Source organism: Asterias rubens, chromosome 15 (genome assembly GCF_902459465.1).
Source record: "Asterias rubens chromosome 15, eAstRub1.3, whole genome shotgun sequence".
Classification (NCBI taxonomy): Eukaryota; Metazoa; Echinodermata; class Asteroidea; order Forcipulatida; family Asteriidae; genus Asterias; species Asterias rubens.
Genome location: NC_047076.1, coordinates 10148234 through 10166151, shown reverse-complemented (window position 1 = coordinate 10166151; position 17918 = coordinate 10148234). Strand labels below are relative to the sequence as shown.

Sequence of the window (17918 nt, the reverse complement as noted above, 5' to 3'; positions counted from 1 at the left end):
GCGGAGCATAAGGTGTTCTATATGGAGGTTAGTGCTGTCTAAAAGGAGAAACTTAAGGCTGGGTCACTCTCCAATACATTCTGTACTACACTAGAACCTAGACTCTTCACTATGGATCTTAGTATAGCGGAGCATAAGGTGTTCTATATGGAGGTTAGTGCTGTCTAAAAGGAGAAACTTAAGGCTGGGTCACTCTCCAATCTAGTTCTCAAAACATCCAAATCCTTTCTTATAGAATCGTATAATGGGTTTGGTCTGGTTAGAACTTATAGCTTTGGCCGGACAATGTCTATAATGTGACCCTAGTCAGTTAAATTCTTGTACTGAGTTGTGTCTGTCTGTGAACGGGATCAAAGTAATACAAACGAACCCAATCTGTGTATACGCATACATCCCAATGCTGCCGACCTCGTGCACCACGTCTAGCACGTCCCTAGTACGATCCAAGTATGGCAATTCCGTTCGTATTACATCCTTCTGATTTTAAGTACATTGCCACCCCATCTAATTGCAGGACGGGATGATCGGCCAAAAAGTTTCCAGATCAAACCAGTTAGAGCCCGTCAATACCATAAAAAGTTGTTACTATGTCCACTCTGTTTGGACCCCGTTTAAGCCTGTTCGGATATATTTTTCAGAACGTAGTGAGAACGAGCTCGGTGTGATAGGGGCTTTAATTGAATCATCTGTTGTTGCTTGTTGATGAATTCACTCTTTGTATGACTTATTATTATTTTCACAGTTGGTGAATCTTTGTGAAGTTGAGGACGCAACGTTGGCAAAGTTGCCGTGTTACAAGAACGTCCCGTCACTAGTTCCTCTTCGTATCAGTGCACTGAGTGAGTAGGAGAATCTGATTATAGATTATCTACATTCTCATGAACCATTACATGGTTGAACATTATACAAATGTTGCACGCTCTGACGGGGTTCATGGATGGACCTCACAGCCATGTAACAATTGTTTTGTTATATCATGGTAACATATTCCTCTTCTAAGTTATGGATAGATTAATAATAAGCACACAAACTGTTTCCTTAAACCCATGCTTGTTTCTAATTGTACAATGCACTGGAAATCAAACAACGGTGGGGAACATCAAGAAGAAAAGATCATAGAAAAGTTATCCGCATATTAGAAAGGTGTTTAATTGTATTTCATTTATTTTAAATTGTTGCGGTTTCTGATGCTAAAACATTGGAATAGAATTGCCTCTAGCTATTGGGCAATCTTGGTGGTCTAGTTGGTATGACACTGCTCTAGAATTGCAAAGGTCATGGGTAAGAATCCCAGCCGAGTAATATGCCTTTAATTTGTTTTTATAGAATTCAGGAAAGTACTGAGTATACAGTGCTAACACACATAGTTGTAAGGGGAAAGTACTGAGTATACAGTGCTAACACACATAGTTGTAAGGGTAAAGTACTGAGTATACAGTGCTAACACACATAGTTGTAAGGGGAAAGTACTGAGTATACAGTGCTAACACACATAGTTGTAAGGGGAAAGTACTGAGTATACAGTGCAGGAAAGTACTGAGTATACAGTGCAGGAAAGTACTGAGTATACAGTGCAGGAAAGTACTGAGTATACAGTGCAGGAAAGTACTGAGTATACAGTGCAGGAAAGTACTGAGTATACAGTGCAGGAAAGTACTGAGTATACAGTGCTAACACACATCGGTGTAAGGGTAAAGTACTGAGTATACAGTGCTAACACACATAGTTGTAAGGGTAAAGTACTGAGTATACAGTGCTAACACACATAGTTGTAAGGGTAAAGTACTGAGTATACAGTGCTAACACACATAGTTGTAAGGGTAAAGTACTGAGTATACAGTGCTAACACACATAGTTGTAAGGGTAAAGTACTGAGTATACAGTGCTAACACACATAGTTGTAAGGGGAAAGTACTGAGTATACAGTGCTAACACACATAGTTGTAAGGGGAAAGTACTGAGTATACAGTGCTAACACACATAGTTGTAAGGGTAAAGTACTGAGTATACAGTGCTAACACACATAGTTGTAAGGGGAAAGTACTGAGTATACAGTGCTAACACACATAGTTGTAAGGGGAAAGTACTGAGTATACAGTGCTAACACACATAGTTGTAAGGGTAAAGTACTGAGTATACAGTGCTAACACACATCGGTGTAAGGGGAAAGTACTGAGTATACAGTGCTAACACACATAGTTGTAAGGGGAAAGTACTGAGTATACAGTGCTAACACACATAGTTGTAAGGGGAAAGTACTGAGTATACAGTGCTAACACACATAGTTGTAAGGGGAAAGTACCGAGTATACAGTGCTAACACACATCGGTGTAAGGGGAAAGTACTGAGTATACAGTGCGATACACATAGTTGTAAGGGGAAAGTACTGAGTATACAGTGCTAACACACATAGTTGTAAGGGGAAAGTCCTGAGTATACAGTGCTAACACACATAGTTGTAAGGGGAAAGTACTGAGTATACAGTGCTAACACACATAGTTGTAAGGGGAAAGTACTGAGTATACAGTGCTAACACACATAGTTGTAAGGGGAAAGTACTGAGTATACAGTGCTAACACACATAGTTGTAAGGGGAAAGTACTGAGTATACAGTGCTAACACACATAGTTGTAAGGGTAAAGTACTGAGTATACAGTGCTAACACACATCGGTGTAAGGGGAAAGTACTGAGTATACAGTGCTAACACACATAGTTGTAAGGGAAAGTACTGAGTATACAGTGCTAACACACATAGTTGTAAGGGGAAAGTACCGAGTATACAGTGCTAACACACATAGTTGTAAGGGTAAAGTACTGATACAGTGCTAACACACGTCGGTGTAAGGGGAAAGTACTGAGTATACAGTGCTAACACACATAGTTGTAAGGGGAAAGTACTGAGTATACAGTGCTAACACACATCGGTGTAAGGGGAAAGTACTGAGTATACAGTGCTAACACACATAGTTGTAAGGGGAAAGTACTGAGTATACAGTGCTAACACACATAGTTGTAAGGGGAAAGTACTGAGTATACAGTGCTAACACACATAGTTGTAAGGGGAAAGTACTGAGTATACAGTGCGATACACATAGTTGTAAGGGGAAAGTACTGAGTATACAGTGCGATACACACATCGGTGTAAGGGGAAAGTACTGAGTATACAGTGCTTACACACATCGGTGTAAGGGGAAAGTACTGAGTATACAGTGCGATACACACATAGTTGTAAGGGGAAAGTACTGAGTATACAGTGCTAACACACATAGTTGTAAGGGTAAAGTACTGAGTATACAGTGCTAACACACATAGTTGTAAGGGGAAAGTACTGAGTATACAGTGCTAACACACATAGTTGTAAGGGGAAAGTACTGAGTATACAGTGCTAACACACATAGTTGTAAGGGGAAAGTACTGAGTATACAGTGCTAACACACATAGTTGTAAGGGGAAAGTACTGAGTATACAGTGCTAACACACATAGTTGTAAGGGGAAAGTACTGAGTATACAGTGCTAACACACATAGTTGTAAGGGGAAAGTACTGAGTATACAGTGCTAACACACATAGTTGTAAGGGGAAAGTACGGAGTATACAGTGCTAACACACATCGGTGTAAGGGGAAAGTACTGAGTATACAGTGCTAACACACATAGTTGTAAAGGGAAAGTACTGAGTATACAGTGCTAACACACATAGTTGTAAGGGGAAAGTACTGAGTATACAGTGCTAACACACATAGTTGTAAGGGGAAAGTACTGAGTATACAGTGCTAACACACATCGGTGTAAGGGGAAAGTACTGAGTATACAGTGCTAACACTCATAGTTGTAAGGGGAAAGTACTGAGTATACAGTGCTAACACACATAGTTGTAAGGGGAAAGTACTGAGTGTACAGTGCTAACACACATAGTTGTAAGGGGAAAGTACTGAGTATACAGTGCTAACACACATCGGTGTAAGGGGAAAGTACTGAGTATACAGTGCTAACACACATAGTTGTAAGGGGAAAGTACTGAGTATACAGTGTTAACACACATAGTTGTAAGGGGAAAGTACTGAGTATACAGTGCTGACACACATAGTTGTAAGGGGAAAGTACTGAGTATACAGTGCTAACACACATAGTTGGAAGGGGAAAGTACTGAGTATACAGTGCTAACACACATAGTTGAACGGGTAAAGTACTGAGTATACAGTGCTAACACACATAGTTGTAAGGGGAAAGTACTGAGTATACAGTGCTAACACACATAGTTGTAAGGGGAAAGTACTGAGTATACAGTGCTGACACACATAGTTGTAAGGGGAAAGTACTGAGTATACAGTGCTAACACACATAGTTGTAAGGGGAAAAGTACTGAGTATACAGTGCTAACACACATAGTTGTAAGGGGAAAGTACTGAGTATACAGTGCTGACACACATAGTTGTAAGGGGAAAGTACTGAGTATCAGTGCTAACACACATAGTTGTAAGGGGAAAGTACTGAGTATACAGTGCTGACACACATAGTTGTAAGGGGAAAGTACTGAGTATACAGTGCTAACACACATAGTTGTAAAGGGAAAGTACTGAGTATACAGTGCTAACACACATAGTTGTAAGGGGAATGTACTGAGTATACAGTGCTAACACACATAGTTGTAAGGGGAAAGTACTGAGTATACAGTGCTAACACACCTAGTTGTAAGGGGAAAGTACTGAGTATACAGTGCTGACACACATAGTTGTAAGGGGAAAGTACTGAGTATACAGTGCTAACACACATAGTTGTAAGGGGAAAGTACTGAGTATACAGTGCTAACACACATAGTTGTAAGGGGAAAGTACTGAGTATACAGTGCTAACACACATATTTGTTAGGGGAAAGTACTGAGTATACAGTGCTAACACACATAGTTGTAAGGGGAAAGTACTGAGTATACAGTGCTAACACACATAGTTGTAAGGGGAAAGTACTGAGTATACAGTGCTAACACACATAGTTGTAAGGGGAAAGTACTGAGTATACAGTGCTAACACACATAGTTGTAAGGGGAAAGTACTGAGTATACAGTGCTAACACACATAGTTGTAAGGGGAAAGTACTGAGTATACAGTGCTAACACACATAGTTGTAAGGGGAAAGTACTGAGTATCAGTGCTAACACACATAGTTGTAAGGGGAAAGTACTGAGTATACAGTGCTGACACACATAGTTGTAAGGGGAAAGTACTGAGTATACAGTGCTAACACACATAGTTGTAAAGGGAAAGTACTGAGTATACAGTGCTGACACACATAGTTGTAAGGGGAATGTACTGAGTATACAGTGCTAACACACATAGTTGTAAGGGGAAAGTACTGAGTATACAGTGCTAACACACCTAGTTGTAAGGGGAAAGTACTGAGTATACAGTGCTGACACACATAGTTGTAAGGGGAAAGTACTGAGTATACAGTGCTAACACACATAGTTGTAAGGGGAAAGTACTGAGTATACAGTGCTAACACACATAGTTGTAAGGGGAAAGTACTGAGTATACAGTGCTAACACACATATTTGTTAGGGGAAAGTACTGAGTATACAGTGCTAACACACATAGTTGTAAGGGGAAAGTACTGAGTATACAGTGCTAACACACATAGTTGTAAGGGGAAAGTACTGAGTATACAGTGCTAACACACATAGTTGTAAGGGGAAAGTACTGAGTATACAGTGCTAACACACATAGTTGTAAGGGGAAAGTACTGAGTATACAGTGCTAACACACATAGTTGTAAGGGGAAAGTACTGAGTATACAGTGCTAACACACATAGTTGTAAGGGGAAAGTACTGAGTATACAGTGCTAACACACATAGTTGTAAGGGGAAAGTACTGAGTATACAGTGCTAACACACATAGTTGTAAGGGGAAAGTACTGAGTATACAGTGCTGACACACATAGTTGTAAGGGGAAAGTACTGAGTATACAGTGCTAACACACATAGTTGTAAGGGGAAAGTACTGAGTATACAGTGCTAACACACATAGTTGTAAGGGGAAAGTACTGAGTATACAGTGCTGACACACATAGTTGTAAGGGGAAAGTACTGAGTATCAGTGCTAACACACATAGTTGTAAGGGGAAAGTACTGAGTATACAGTGCTAACACACATAGTTGTAAAGGGAAAGTACTGAGTATACAGTGCTAACACACATAGTTGTAAGGGGAATGTACTGAGTATACAGTGCTAACACACATAGTTGTAAGGGGAAAGTACTGAGTATACAGTGCTAACACACATAGTTGTAAGGGGAAAGTACTGAGTATACAGTGCTGACACACATAGTTGTAAGGGGAAAGTACTGAGTATACAGTGCTAACACACATAGTTGTAAAGGGAAAGTACTGAGTATACAGTGCTAACACACATAGTTGTAAGGGGAATGTACTGAGTATACAGTGCTAACACACATAGTTGTAAGGGGAAAGTACTGAGTATACAGTGCTAACACACCTAGTTGTAAGGGGAAAGTACTGAGTATACAGTGCTGACACACATAGTTGTAAGGGGAAAGTACTGAGTATACAGTGCTAACACACATAGTTGTAAGGGGAAAGTACTGAGTATACAGTGCTAACACACATAGTTGTAAGGGGAAAGTACTGAGTATACAGTGCTAACACACATATTTGTTAGGGGAAAGTACTGAGTATACAGTGCTAACACACATAGTTGTAAGGGGAAAGTACTGAGTATACAGTGCTAACACACATAGTTGTAAGGGGAAAGTACTGAGTATACAGTGCTAACACACATAGTTGTAAGGGGAAAGTACTGAGTATACAGTGCTAACACACATAGTTGTAAGGGGAAAGTACTGAGTATACAGTGCTAACACACATAGTTGTAAGGGGAAAGTACTGAGTATACAGTGCTAACACACATAGTTGTAAGGGGAAAGTACTGAGTATCAGTGCTAACACACATAGTTGTAAGGGGAAAGTACTGAGTATACAGTGCTGACACACATAGTTGTAAGGGGAAAGTACTGAGTATACAGTGCTAACACACATAGTTGTAAAGGGAAAGTACTGAGTATACAGTGCTGACACACATAGTTGTAAGGGGAATGTACTGAGTATACAGTGCTAACACACATAGTTGAAAGGGGAAAGTACTGAGTAAACAGTGCTAACACACCTAGTTGTAAGGGGAAAGTACTGAGTATACAGTGCTGACACACATAGTTGTAAGGGGAAAGTACTGAGTATACAGTGCTAACACACATAGTTGTAAGGGGAAAGTACTGAGTATACAGTGCTAACACACATAGTTGTAAGGGGAAAGTACTGAGTATACAGTGCTAACACACATATTTGTTAGGGGAAAGTACTGAGTATACAGTGCTAACACACATAGTTGTAAGGGGAAAGTACTGAGTATACAGTGCTAACACACATAGTTGTAAGGGGAAAGTACTGAGTATACAGTGCTAACACACATAGTTGTAAGGGGAAAGTACTGAGTATACAGTGCTAACACACATAGTTGTAAGGGGAAAGTACTGAGTATACAGTGCTAACACACATAGTTGTAAGGGGAAAGTACTGAGTATACAGTGCTAACACACATAGTTGTAAGGGGAAAGTACTGAGTATACAGTGCTAACACACATAGTTGTAAGGGGAAAGTACTGAGTATACAGTGCTAACACACATAGTTGTAAGGGGAATGTACTGAGTATACAGTGCTAACACACATAGTTGTAAGGGGAAAGTACTGAGTATACAGTGCTAACACACATAGTTGTAAGGGGAAAGTACTGAGTATACAGTGCTGACACACATAGTTGTAAGGGGAAAGTACTGAGTATACAGTGCTAACACACATAGTTGTAAGGGGAAAGTACTGAGTATACAGTGCTAACACACATAGTTGTAAGGGGAAAGTACTGAGTATACAGTGCTAACACACATATTTGTTAGGGGAAAGTACTGAGTATACAGTGCTAACACACATAGTTGTAAGGGGAAAGTACTGAGTATACAGTGCTAACACACATCGGTGTAAGGGGAAAGTACTGAGTATACAGTGCTAACACACATAGTTGTAAGGGTAAAGTACTGAGTATACAGTGCTAACACACATAGTTGTAAGGGGAAAGTACTGAGTATACAGTGCTAACACACATAGTTGTAAGGGTAAAGTACTGAGTATACAGTGCTAACACACATAGTTGTAAGGGGAAAGTACTGAGTATACAGTGCTGACACACATAGTTGTAAGGAGAAAGTACTGAGTATACAGTGCTGACACACATAGTTGTAAGGGGAAAGTACTGAGTATACAGTGCTAACACACATCGGTGTAAGGGGAAAGTACGGAGTGTACAGTGCTAACACACATAGTTGTAAGGGGAAAGTACTGAGTATACAGTGCTAACACACATAGTTGTAAGGGGAAAGTACTGAGTATACAGTGCTAACACACATCGGTGTAAGGGGAAAGTACGGAGTGTACAGTGCTAACACACATAGTTGTAAGGGTAATACCAAAGTATAATGTTTTAATTTCCTTGTTGAATTATAGATGCCCTAGCTGCCTGCCATTACATCTCACCAGTACGAGATAAGATCTTCAAGGTGCTATATAACTTCCTAATGTCCAAAGTACCAGAGCTTCAGAAAGCTGGTGCAGAATGTATGAAGAAGTTTATAGCCGGCCATGCAGTAGACATGGAGTTAGTTCATACTACAGTACGCCCATTACTACTCAAACTGGGAGATCATCGTACGTTGAATCTTAATGTCATCCAGAGAATACATAGCCTAACTCAACTCTTCCCTAATGCTTTCAATGAAAAGCTGTGTGAACAGATGCTGGTAAGTCAAGTAGATCACAACTTTTTATTACCAGATGGGAGATTTGATGTTGATAAGTTAAATAAAAACAAGGTACGCCCAGTTCATACTGTGTGATTGCAAATGTGATGCAAATTTTGACGTCAACTATTTTGCAACCAATAATTCGTAACAGTTGAGTTGTGTTCAACTCCTGCGAACCATGCGCAGCTAAAACAGCCCTGTGATGCAAAATTCCAATTGCATTCACATTCTCAGAAAAAACGAACCGGGCTTAATAATCTGTGAAATAAAAGTAATGCATATGGGTTCCTTGAGAGGAAATGACTGAAATACTGCATACAAGCATCCAAACCAAGGCTACAGAGAGTATTAAGATATGGGTTTCTTGAGAGGAAATGACTGAAATACTGCATACAAGCATCCAAACCAAGGCTACAGAGAGTATTAAGATATGGGTTCCTTGAGAGGAAATGACTGAAATACTGCATACAAGCATCCAAACCAAGGCTACAGAGAGTATTAAGATATGGGTTTCTTGAGAGGAAATGACTGAAATACTGCATACAAGCATCCAAACCAAGGCTACAGAGAGTATTAAGATATGGGTTCCTTGAGCGGAAATGACTGAAATACTGCATACAAGCATCCAAACCAAGGCTACAGAGAGTATTAAGATATGGGTTCCTTGAGAGGAAATGACTGAAATACTGCATACAAGCATCCAAACCAAAGCTACAGAGAGTATTAAGATATGGGTTCCTTGAGAGGAAATGACTGAAATACTGCATACAAGCATCCAAACCAAGGCTACAGAGAGTATTAAGATATGGGTTCCTTGAGAGGAAATGAGTGAAATACTGCATACAAGCATCCAAACCAAGGCTACAGAGAGTATTAAGATATGGGTTCCTTGAGAGGAAATGAGTGAAATACTGCATACAAGCATCCAAACCAAGGCTACAGAGAGTAAAAAGATATGGGTTCCTTGAGAGGAAATGACTGAAATACTGCATACAAGCATCCAAACCAAGGCTACAGAGAGTATTAAGATATGGGTTCCTTGAGAGGAAATGAGTGAAATACTGCATACAAGCATCCAAACCAAGGCTACAGAGAGTATTAAGATATGGGTTCCTTGAGAGGAAATGACTGAAATACTGCATACAAGCATCCAAACCAAGGCTACAGAGAGTATGGGTTCCTTGAGAGGAAATGAGTGAAATACTGCATACAAGCATCCAAACCAAAGCTACAGAGAGTATGGGTTCCTTGAGAGGAAATGACTGAAATACTGCATACAAGCATCCAAACCAAGGCTACAGAGAGTATGGGTTCCTTGAGAGGAAATGACTGAAATACTGCATACAAGCATCCAAACCAAGGCTACAGAGAGTATTAAGATATGGGTTCCTTGAGAGGAAATGAGTGAAATACTGCATACAAGCATCCAAACCAAGGCTACAGAGAGTATTAAGATATGGGTTCCTTGAGAGGAAATGACTGAAATACTGCATACAAGCATCCAAACCAAGGCTACAGAGAGTATTAAGATATGGGTTCCTTGAGAGGAAATGACTGAAATACTGCATACAAGCATCCAAACCAAGGCTACAGAGAGTATTAAGATATGGGTTCCTTGAGAGGAAATGACTGAAATACTGCATACAAGCATCCAAACCAAGGCTACAGAGAGTATTAAGATATGGGTTCCTTGAGAGGAAATGACTGAAATACTGCATACAAGCATCCAAACCAAGGCTACAGAGAGTATTAAGATATGGGTTCCTTGAGAGGAAATGACTGAAATACTGCATACAAGCATCCAAACCAAGGCTACAGAGAGTATTAAGATATGGGTTCCTTGAGAGGAAATGACTGAAATACTGCATACAAGCATCCAAACCAAGGCTACAGAGAGTATTAAGATATGGGTTCCTTGAGAGGAAATGACTGAAATACTGCATACAAGCATCCAAACCAAGGCTACAGAGAGTATTAAGATATGGGTTCCTTGAGAGGAAATGACTGAAATACTGCATACAAGCATCCAAACCAAGGCTACAGAGAGTATTAAGATCTGCTCAGCTATTATTAATGTCTTCTTATCTTCACTCTAGATGCATCTTAAGAAGTGGATGGAGGTTTCCATTGCTGCACAGCGCAGTAATACAAGCATCCAAACCGAGGCTACAGAGAGTATTAAGATCTGCTCAGCTATTATTAATGTCTTCTTATCTTCACTCTAGACGCATCTTAAGAAGTGGATGGAGGTTTCCATTGCTGCACAGCGCAGTAATACAAGCATCCAAACCAAGGCTACAGAGAGTATTAAGATCTGCTCAGCTATTATTAATATCTTCTTATCTTCACTCTAGATGCATCTTCAGAAGTGGATGGAGGTTTCCATTGCTGCACAGCGCAGTAATACAATCATCCAAACCGAGGCTACAGAGAGTTTTAAGATCTGCTCAGCTATTATTAATGTCTTCTTATCTTCACTCTAGACGCATCTTAAGAAGTGGATGGAGGTTTCCATTGCTGCACAGCGCAGTAATACAAGCATCCAAACCGAGGCTACAGAGAGTATTAAGATCTGCTCAGCTATTATTAATGTCTTCTTATCTTCACTCTAGACGCATCTTAAGAAGTGGATGGAGGTTTCCATTGCTGCACAGCGCAGTAATACAAGCATCCAAACCAAGGCTACAGAGAGTATTAAGATCTGCTCAGCTATTATTAATATCTTCTTATCTTCACTCTAGATGCATCTTAAGAAGTGGATGGAGGTTTCCATTGCTGCACAGCGCAGTAATACAATCATCCAAACCGAGGCTACAGAGAGTATTAAGATCTGCTCAGCTATTATTAATGTCTTCTTATCTTCACTCTAGACGCATCTTAAGAAGTGGATGGAGGTTTCCATTGCTGCACAGCGCAGTAATACAAGCATCCAAACCAAGGCTACAGAGAGTATTAAGATCTGCTCAGCTGTTATTAACATCTTCTTATCTTCACTCTAGACGCATCTTAAGAAGTGGATGGAGGTTTCCATTGCTGCACAGCGCAGTAATACAAGCATCCAAACCAAGGCTACAGAGAGTATTAAGATCTATGCTATTATTAATATCTTCTTATCTTCACTCTAGACGCATCTTAAGAAGTGGATGGAGGTTTCCATTGCTGCACAGCGCAGTAATACAAGCATCCAAACCAAGGCTACGGAGAGTATTAAGATCTGCTCAGCTATTATTAACATCTTCTTATCTTCACTCTAGACGCATCTTAAGAAGTGGATGGAGGTTTCCATTGCTGCACAGCGCAGTAATACAAGCATCCAAACCAAGGCTACAGAGAGTATTAAGATCTATGCTATTATTAATATCTTCTTATCTTCACTCTAGACGCATCTTAAGAAGTGGATGGAGGTTTCCATTGCTGCACAGCGCAGTAATACAAGCATCCAAACCAAGGCTACAGAGAGTATTAAGATCTGCTCAGCTATTATTAACATCTTCTTATCTTCACTCTAGACGCATCTTAAGAAGTGGATGGAGGTTTCCATTGCTGCACAGCGCAGTAATACAAGCATCCAAACCAAGGCTACGGAGAGTATTAAGATCTGCTCAGCTATTATTAACATCTTCCATGCTATACCAGCTGCATCAGCTAAACTACTAGATGCTCTGGTTACACTCACAATCAAAGCAGAAAATGCTCTGTGCATTGAGGTAATATGGATTCCATTTACATTTATCAGAAAGTCAATTCATGACGCATATTTAAAGGCACTGGACACTATTGGTAATTACTGAAAATAACTTTTAGCATAAAAACTGACTTGGTATAGAGCAATGGAGAGCTGTTGATAGTTTAAAACATTGTGAGAAACATCTTGTTCCTCTCAATTTGTTGCAAATGAGTGGAACGCACCCAAAGATTGACCAATGAATTGCTCGATGTAAACACTGTGCTGAACAATTTGTTAAGACTGCCCTATCTTCATTGCTTGTAAATTGAGAAACCACTGGGTGATAATTGGAATGATGGCCAAGTGAATACATTTGTTAAGAAAGTTTTCCAGTAACACCATGTGAATTTCTCTTTTGAGAAGTGTTGGTTATGAAAAGAACGGGTGGTAAACAAAGTGATTTTTCCACCGTGCAAAGTTTCAAATCCTACTTAATGCATTTGTTGTTTTTTCATGTAATATTGTTTTTGACTTTGTTTAGGTTGGTAGTCCATTCCGTGAACCACTGATGTTATACCTACTAAGGTATCCAAGTCAAACTATTGACTTCTTCCTGACAGAGACCAACCTACGTAACAACCAGTTCAGTAGCCTACTAGCAGTAAGTACATGTAGCTAACAATAAAGACTAGTCCCCTGTCAAACTATTGACTTCTTCCTGAAAGAGACCAACCTTCGTAACAACCAGTTCAGTAGCCTACTAGCAGTAAGTACATGTAGCTAACAATAAAGACTAGTTCCCTGTCAAACTATTGACTTCTTCCTGACAGAGACCAACCTTTGTAACAACCAGTTCAGTAGCCTACTAGCAGTAAGTACATGTAGCTAACAATAAAGACTAGTTCCCTGTCAAACTATTGACTTCTTCCTGACAGAGACCAACCTTTGTAACAACCAGTTCAGTAGCCTACTAGCAGTTAGTACATGTAGCTAACATCAAAACTAGTTCCCTGTCAAACTATTGACTTCTTCCTGACAGAGACCAACCTTCGTAACAACCAGTTCAGTAGCCTACTAGCAGTAAGTACATGTAGCTAACAATAAAGACTAGTTCCCTGTCAAACTATTGACTTCTTCCTGATAGAGACCAACCTACGTAACAACCAGTTCAGTAGCCTACTAGCAGTAAGTACATGTAGCTAACATCAAAGACTAGTTCCCTGTCAAACTATTGACTTCTTCCTGACGGAGACCAACCTACGTAACAACCAGTTCAGTAGCCTACTAGCAGTAAGTACATGTAGCTAACAATAAAGACTAGTTCCCTGTCAAACTATTGACCTCTTCCTGACAGAGACCAACCTTCGTAACAACCAGTTCAGTAGCCTACTAGCAGTAAGTACATGTAGCTAACAATAAAGACTAGTTCCCTGTCAAACTATTGACTTCTTCCTGACAGAGACCAACCTTCGTAACAACCAGTTCAGTAGCCTACTAGCAGTAAGTAAATGTAGCTAACAATAAAGACTAGTCCCCTGTCAAACTATTGACTTCTTCCTGACAGAGACCAACCTTCGTAACAACCAGTTCAGTAGCCTACTAGCAGTAAGTAAATGTAGCTAACAATAAAGACTAGTCCCCTGTCAAACTATTGACCTCTTCCTGACAGAGACCAACCTTCGTAACAACCAGTTCAGTAGCCTACTAGCAGTAAGTAAATGTAGCTAACAATAAAGACTAGTCCCCTGTCAAACTATTGACTTCTTCCTGACAGAGACCAACCTTCGTAACAACCAGTTCAGTAGCCTACTAGCAGTAAGTACATGTAGCTAACAATAAAGACTAGTTCCCTGTCAAACTATTGACTTCTTCCTGACAGAGACCAACCTACGTAACAACCAGTTCAGTAGCCTACTAGCAGTAAGTACATGTAGCTAACAATAAAGACTAGTCCCCTGTCAAACTATTGACCTCTTCCTGACAGAGACCAACCTTCGTAACAACCAGTTCAGTAGCCTACTAGCAGTAAGTACATGTAGCTAACAATAAAGACTAGTTCCCTGTCAAACTATTGACTTCTTCCTGACAGAGACCAACCTACGTAACAACCAGTTCAGTAGCCTACTAGCAGTAAGTACATGTAGCTAACAATAAAGACTAGTCCCCTGTCAAACTATTGACTTCTTCCTGAAAGAGACCAACCTTCGTAACAACCAGTTCAGTAGCCTACTAGCAGTAAGTAAATGTAGCTAACAATAAAGACTAGTTCCCTGTCAAACTATTGACTTCTTCCTGACAGAGACCAACCTTTGTAACAACCAGTTCAGTAGCCTACTAGCAGTAAGTACATGTAGCTAACAATAAAGACTAGTTCCCTGTCAAACTATTGACTTCTTCCTGACAGAGACCAACCTTTGTAACAACCAGTTCAGTAGCCTACTAGCAGTAAGTACATGTAGCTAACATCAAAGACTAGTTCCCTGTCAAACTATTGACTTCTTCCTGACAGAGACCAACCTTCGTAACAACCAGTTCAGTAGCCTACTAGCAGTAAGTAAATGTAGCTAACAATAAAGACTAGTTCCCTGTCAAACTATTGACTTCTTCCTGACAGAGACCAACCTTTGTAACAACCAGTTCAGTAGCCTACTAGCAGTAAGTACATGTAGCTAACAATAAAGACTAGTCCCCTGTCAAACTATTGACCTCTTCCTGACAGAGACCAACCTTCGTAACAACCAGTTCAGTAGCCTACTAGCAGTAAGTACATGTAGCTAACAATAAAGACTAGTTCCCTGTCAAACTATTGACTTCTTCCTGACAGAGACCAACCTTTGTAACAACCAGTTCAGTAGCCTACTAGCAGTAAGTACATGTAGCTAACAATAAAGACTAGTTCCCTGTCAAACTATTGACTTCTTCCTGACAGAGACCAACCTTTGTAACAACCAGTTCAGTAGCCTACTAGCAGTAAGTACATGTAGCTAACAATAAAGACTAGTTCCCTGTCAAACTATTGACTTCTTCCTGACAGAGACCAACCTTTGTAACAACCAGTTCAGTAGCCTACTAGCAGTAAGTACATGTAGCTAACATCAAAGACTAGTTCCCTGTCAAACTATTGACTTCTTCCTGACAGAGACCAACCTTCGTAACAACCAGTTCAGTAGCCTACTAGCAGTAAGTACATGTAGCTAACAATAAAGACTAGTTCCCTGTCAAACTATTGACTTCTTCCTGACAGAGACCAACCTTCGTAACAACCAGTTCAGTAGCCTACTAGCAGTAAGTAGCTTACCATTTAGACTGGTACCCTGTCTTGATAACGACAAGTACTTGCCTTTCAGAACTAGTGATCTATTGGATACAATGATTTCATTGGATAAATGTGCAGTGACATAAGCTTTACATATCTGTGTTTTGATTGGTCGGAGGTGATGTGGGTGAAGCTGACAAACATCATCTCGGACCAATCAAAACACAGAGATGGAAAGCTGATTTTCTTATTCTGATCTTTATCCCAATTTCATAAAGCCTGTAAGCACAAAAACATTGCTAAACACAGAATAGTATTGCTCAGCAGAAAGAGATTACCAGCTTAAATTATATTAAACTTGCATTCTTGATACTGGTCCCCAAATCAATTTTTGCTTAGCACAGAAGTTTGTTAAGCAGTATTTTCTGCTAAACAGCTCTATGAAATTGGGCCCTCTATGTCATTGGAATGTTTGTTTTCTTAATTCATCATTTAGATACATGCCATAATCAATGTAAAGAAATACTGCCTTTCCTTTGATTGTATGATGTTGTATGTTTTTATTACAGTACCTATTGAAACAAGATGGTGCCAAGTTATTGAGAGATGTGTTACAGACTAACACTATTAAACTCATCAATCTAGCTTTCAACAAACCACAGGTATTTACTCATTCGTTCAAACTTAATTTTATGGTATTTCCAACATAACTGGTTCTGTAGTACGAGAAATGAAAGAAAAGACATCTTTATGAGGTGTCAAAAAAGTAGAAGAATGTTGTCCTTGATGGAATCCTCTCTTTACTGTTCCAGCAACACAAACATGTTTATTGGATTTGTGACATTGCAATCTCCTAATGATGACTAGAAAGCAAGCTAGTCAAAACGTTGAGAACTCACTCCGTGGAAGTGAAGTTAATAATTATCCACTAAAAGCTTAAGTAGTAGTCCCAGCCAATTTTCTTCTTTCCGCCCAGCAAAGCAGGAGAGTTTCTTTTCAGAACTGAGAAGTGTCCTGATTTCCGAAAATATACTCAGCGGTAGTAGAATAAAAAGCAAGACAAGTTCTCACAAGAACACAATCTACCTGGCAAGTAGATACACAAACATGTTGTTTTACTGTATTATTGTACCTTTTACTGTGTTTCTGTACCTTTTACTGTAAATTTGATGTACTTTTATCTTTTTATCTCCTTAATTTTGGAGGTTTTGAGGAATTAAATAAATAAATAAATACAAATGTTGTTGTTTTATTGTTTGATTGACAGCCTAGTGCCAGACCTACCAGTCCAAACAGTCAAGCTAAGCTAGAGCTCCAATACCAAACCATCTTAATCTGCAGCATTCTAGCTAAGCATGATCCAACATGGCTGCCTCAGAAATCTGTTTTGGTGAGAGTTTCTTTATAGATGATATATAACATAATGATTACACTTTTTGACAAAATGTAATTTATGATTGGGAATAAAAGAGTAGTGACTCGGTCTTAAATGGTCGTTTAAAACCTTGCATGGTTGTGGCCTTGCGATAAAAAACCTTGCCGAAGGCGAGGTCCCTGCCGGTTTGACTCTCTCCTTTATCGAACGGCCAAGACCATGCAAGGTTTTAAACAGCCGTTTAAGACCTAATCACTACTCTTTGATTCCCTTATTGCAGGTTCATTTACATATAGTGATACCCCGCTGTGTAGTTAGGAAGAATCTCTCATGAATTGATAACAAGATTCACTTTGCTGCCATACAATGATGTCATATTTACTACCCTGTCAATGTTATTCATACATTAGTTTGAAATGTTCATTTGACAGTTTGGTCACTTACGACGAATCTGGATTTCTGATGCATTTCAAGACCAGCATCATACGGATAATGTAGGAGTAGCACATTGGAATGAGCCCAAGTTGCTGGTTGAATGCCTCCTTAACTTTGCTGAGTAAGTACAACTGTCATCACTACTACAGTAGTGTAAGCATTGTTATTATAGTTTCAGACACATGTGCAGGGCTCCAATTTGACACTTGACCGCAGGCCTAATGACATCAATGTTGACTGTGCAAAGTCCTGCGCGATCTCTTTCAGCCTGTTAGGTAGTCCCCATGGGATTTAATTTTGTTAATCTACAGAAAAGTTGCGATA

At 39.7% G+C, this 17918-nt stretch overlaps 1 protein-coding gene across 1 annotated transcript in view; it reads left to right on the top strand.

Annotated features, from left to right (window-relative positions):
- The window catches only part of LOC117300039 (transformation/transcription domain-associated protein-like), a 92696-nt gene that overhangs the window by 28065 nt on the left and 46713 nt on the right, over window positions 1–17918 (top strand). The window contains exons 31-37 of the mRNA XM_033783697.1: window positions 743–839; window positions 8566–8858; window positions 12371–12568; window positions 13070–13189; window positions 16354–16446; window positions 17052–17174; window positions 17591–17715. Coding sequence (XP_033639588.1) covers window positions 743–839; window positions 8566–8858; window positions 12371–12568; window positions 13070–13189; window positions 16354–16446; window positions 17052–17174; window positions 17591–17715 — 1049 coding nt within the window. The remainder of the gene's footprint in view (window positions 1–742; window positions 840–8565; window positions 8859–12370; window positions 12569–13069; window positions 13190–16353; window positions 16447–17051; window positions 17175–17590; window positions 17716–17918) is intronic.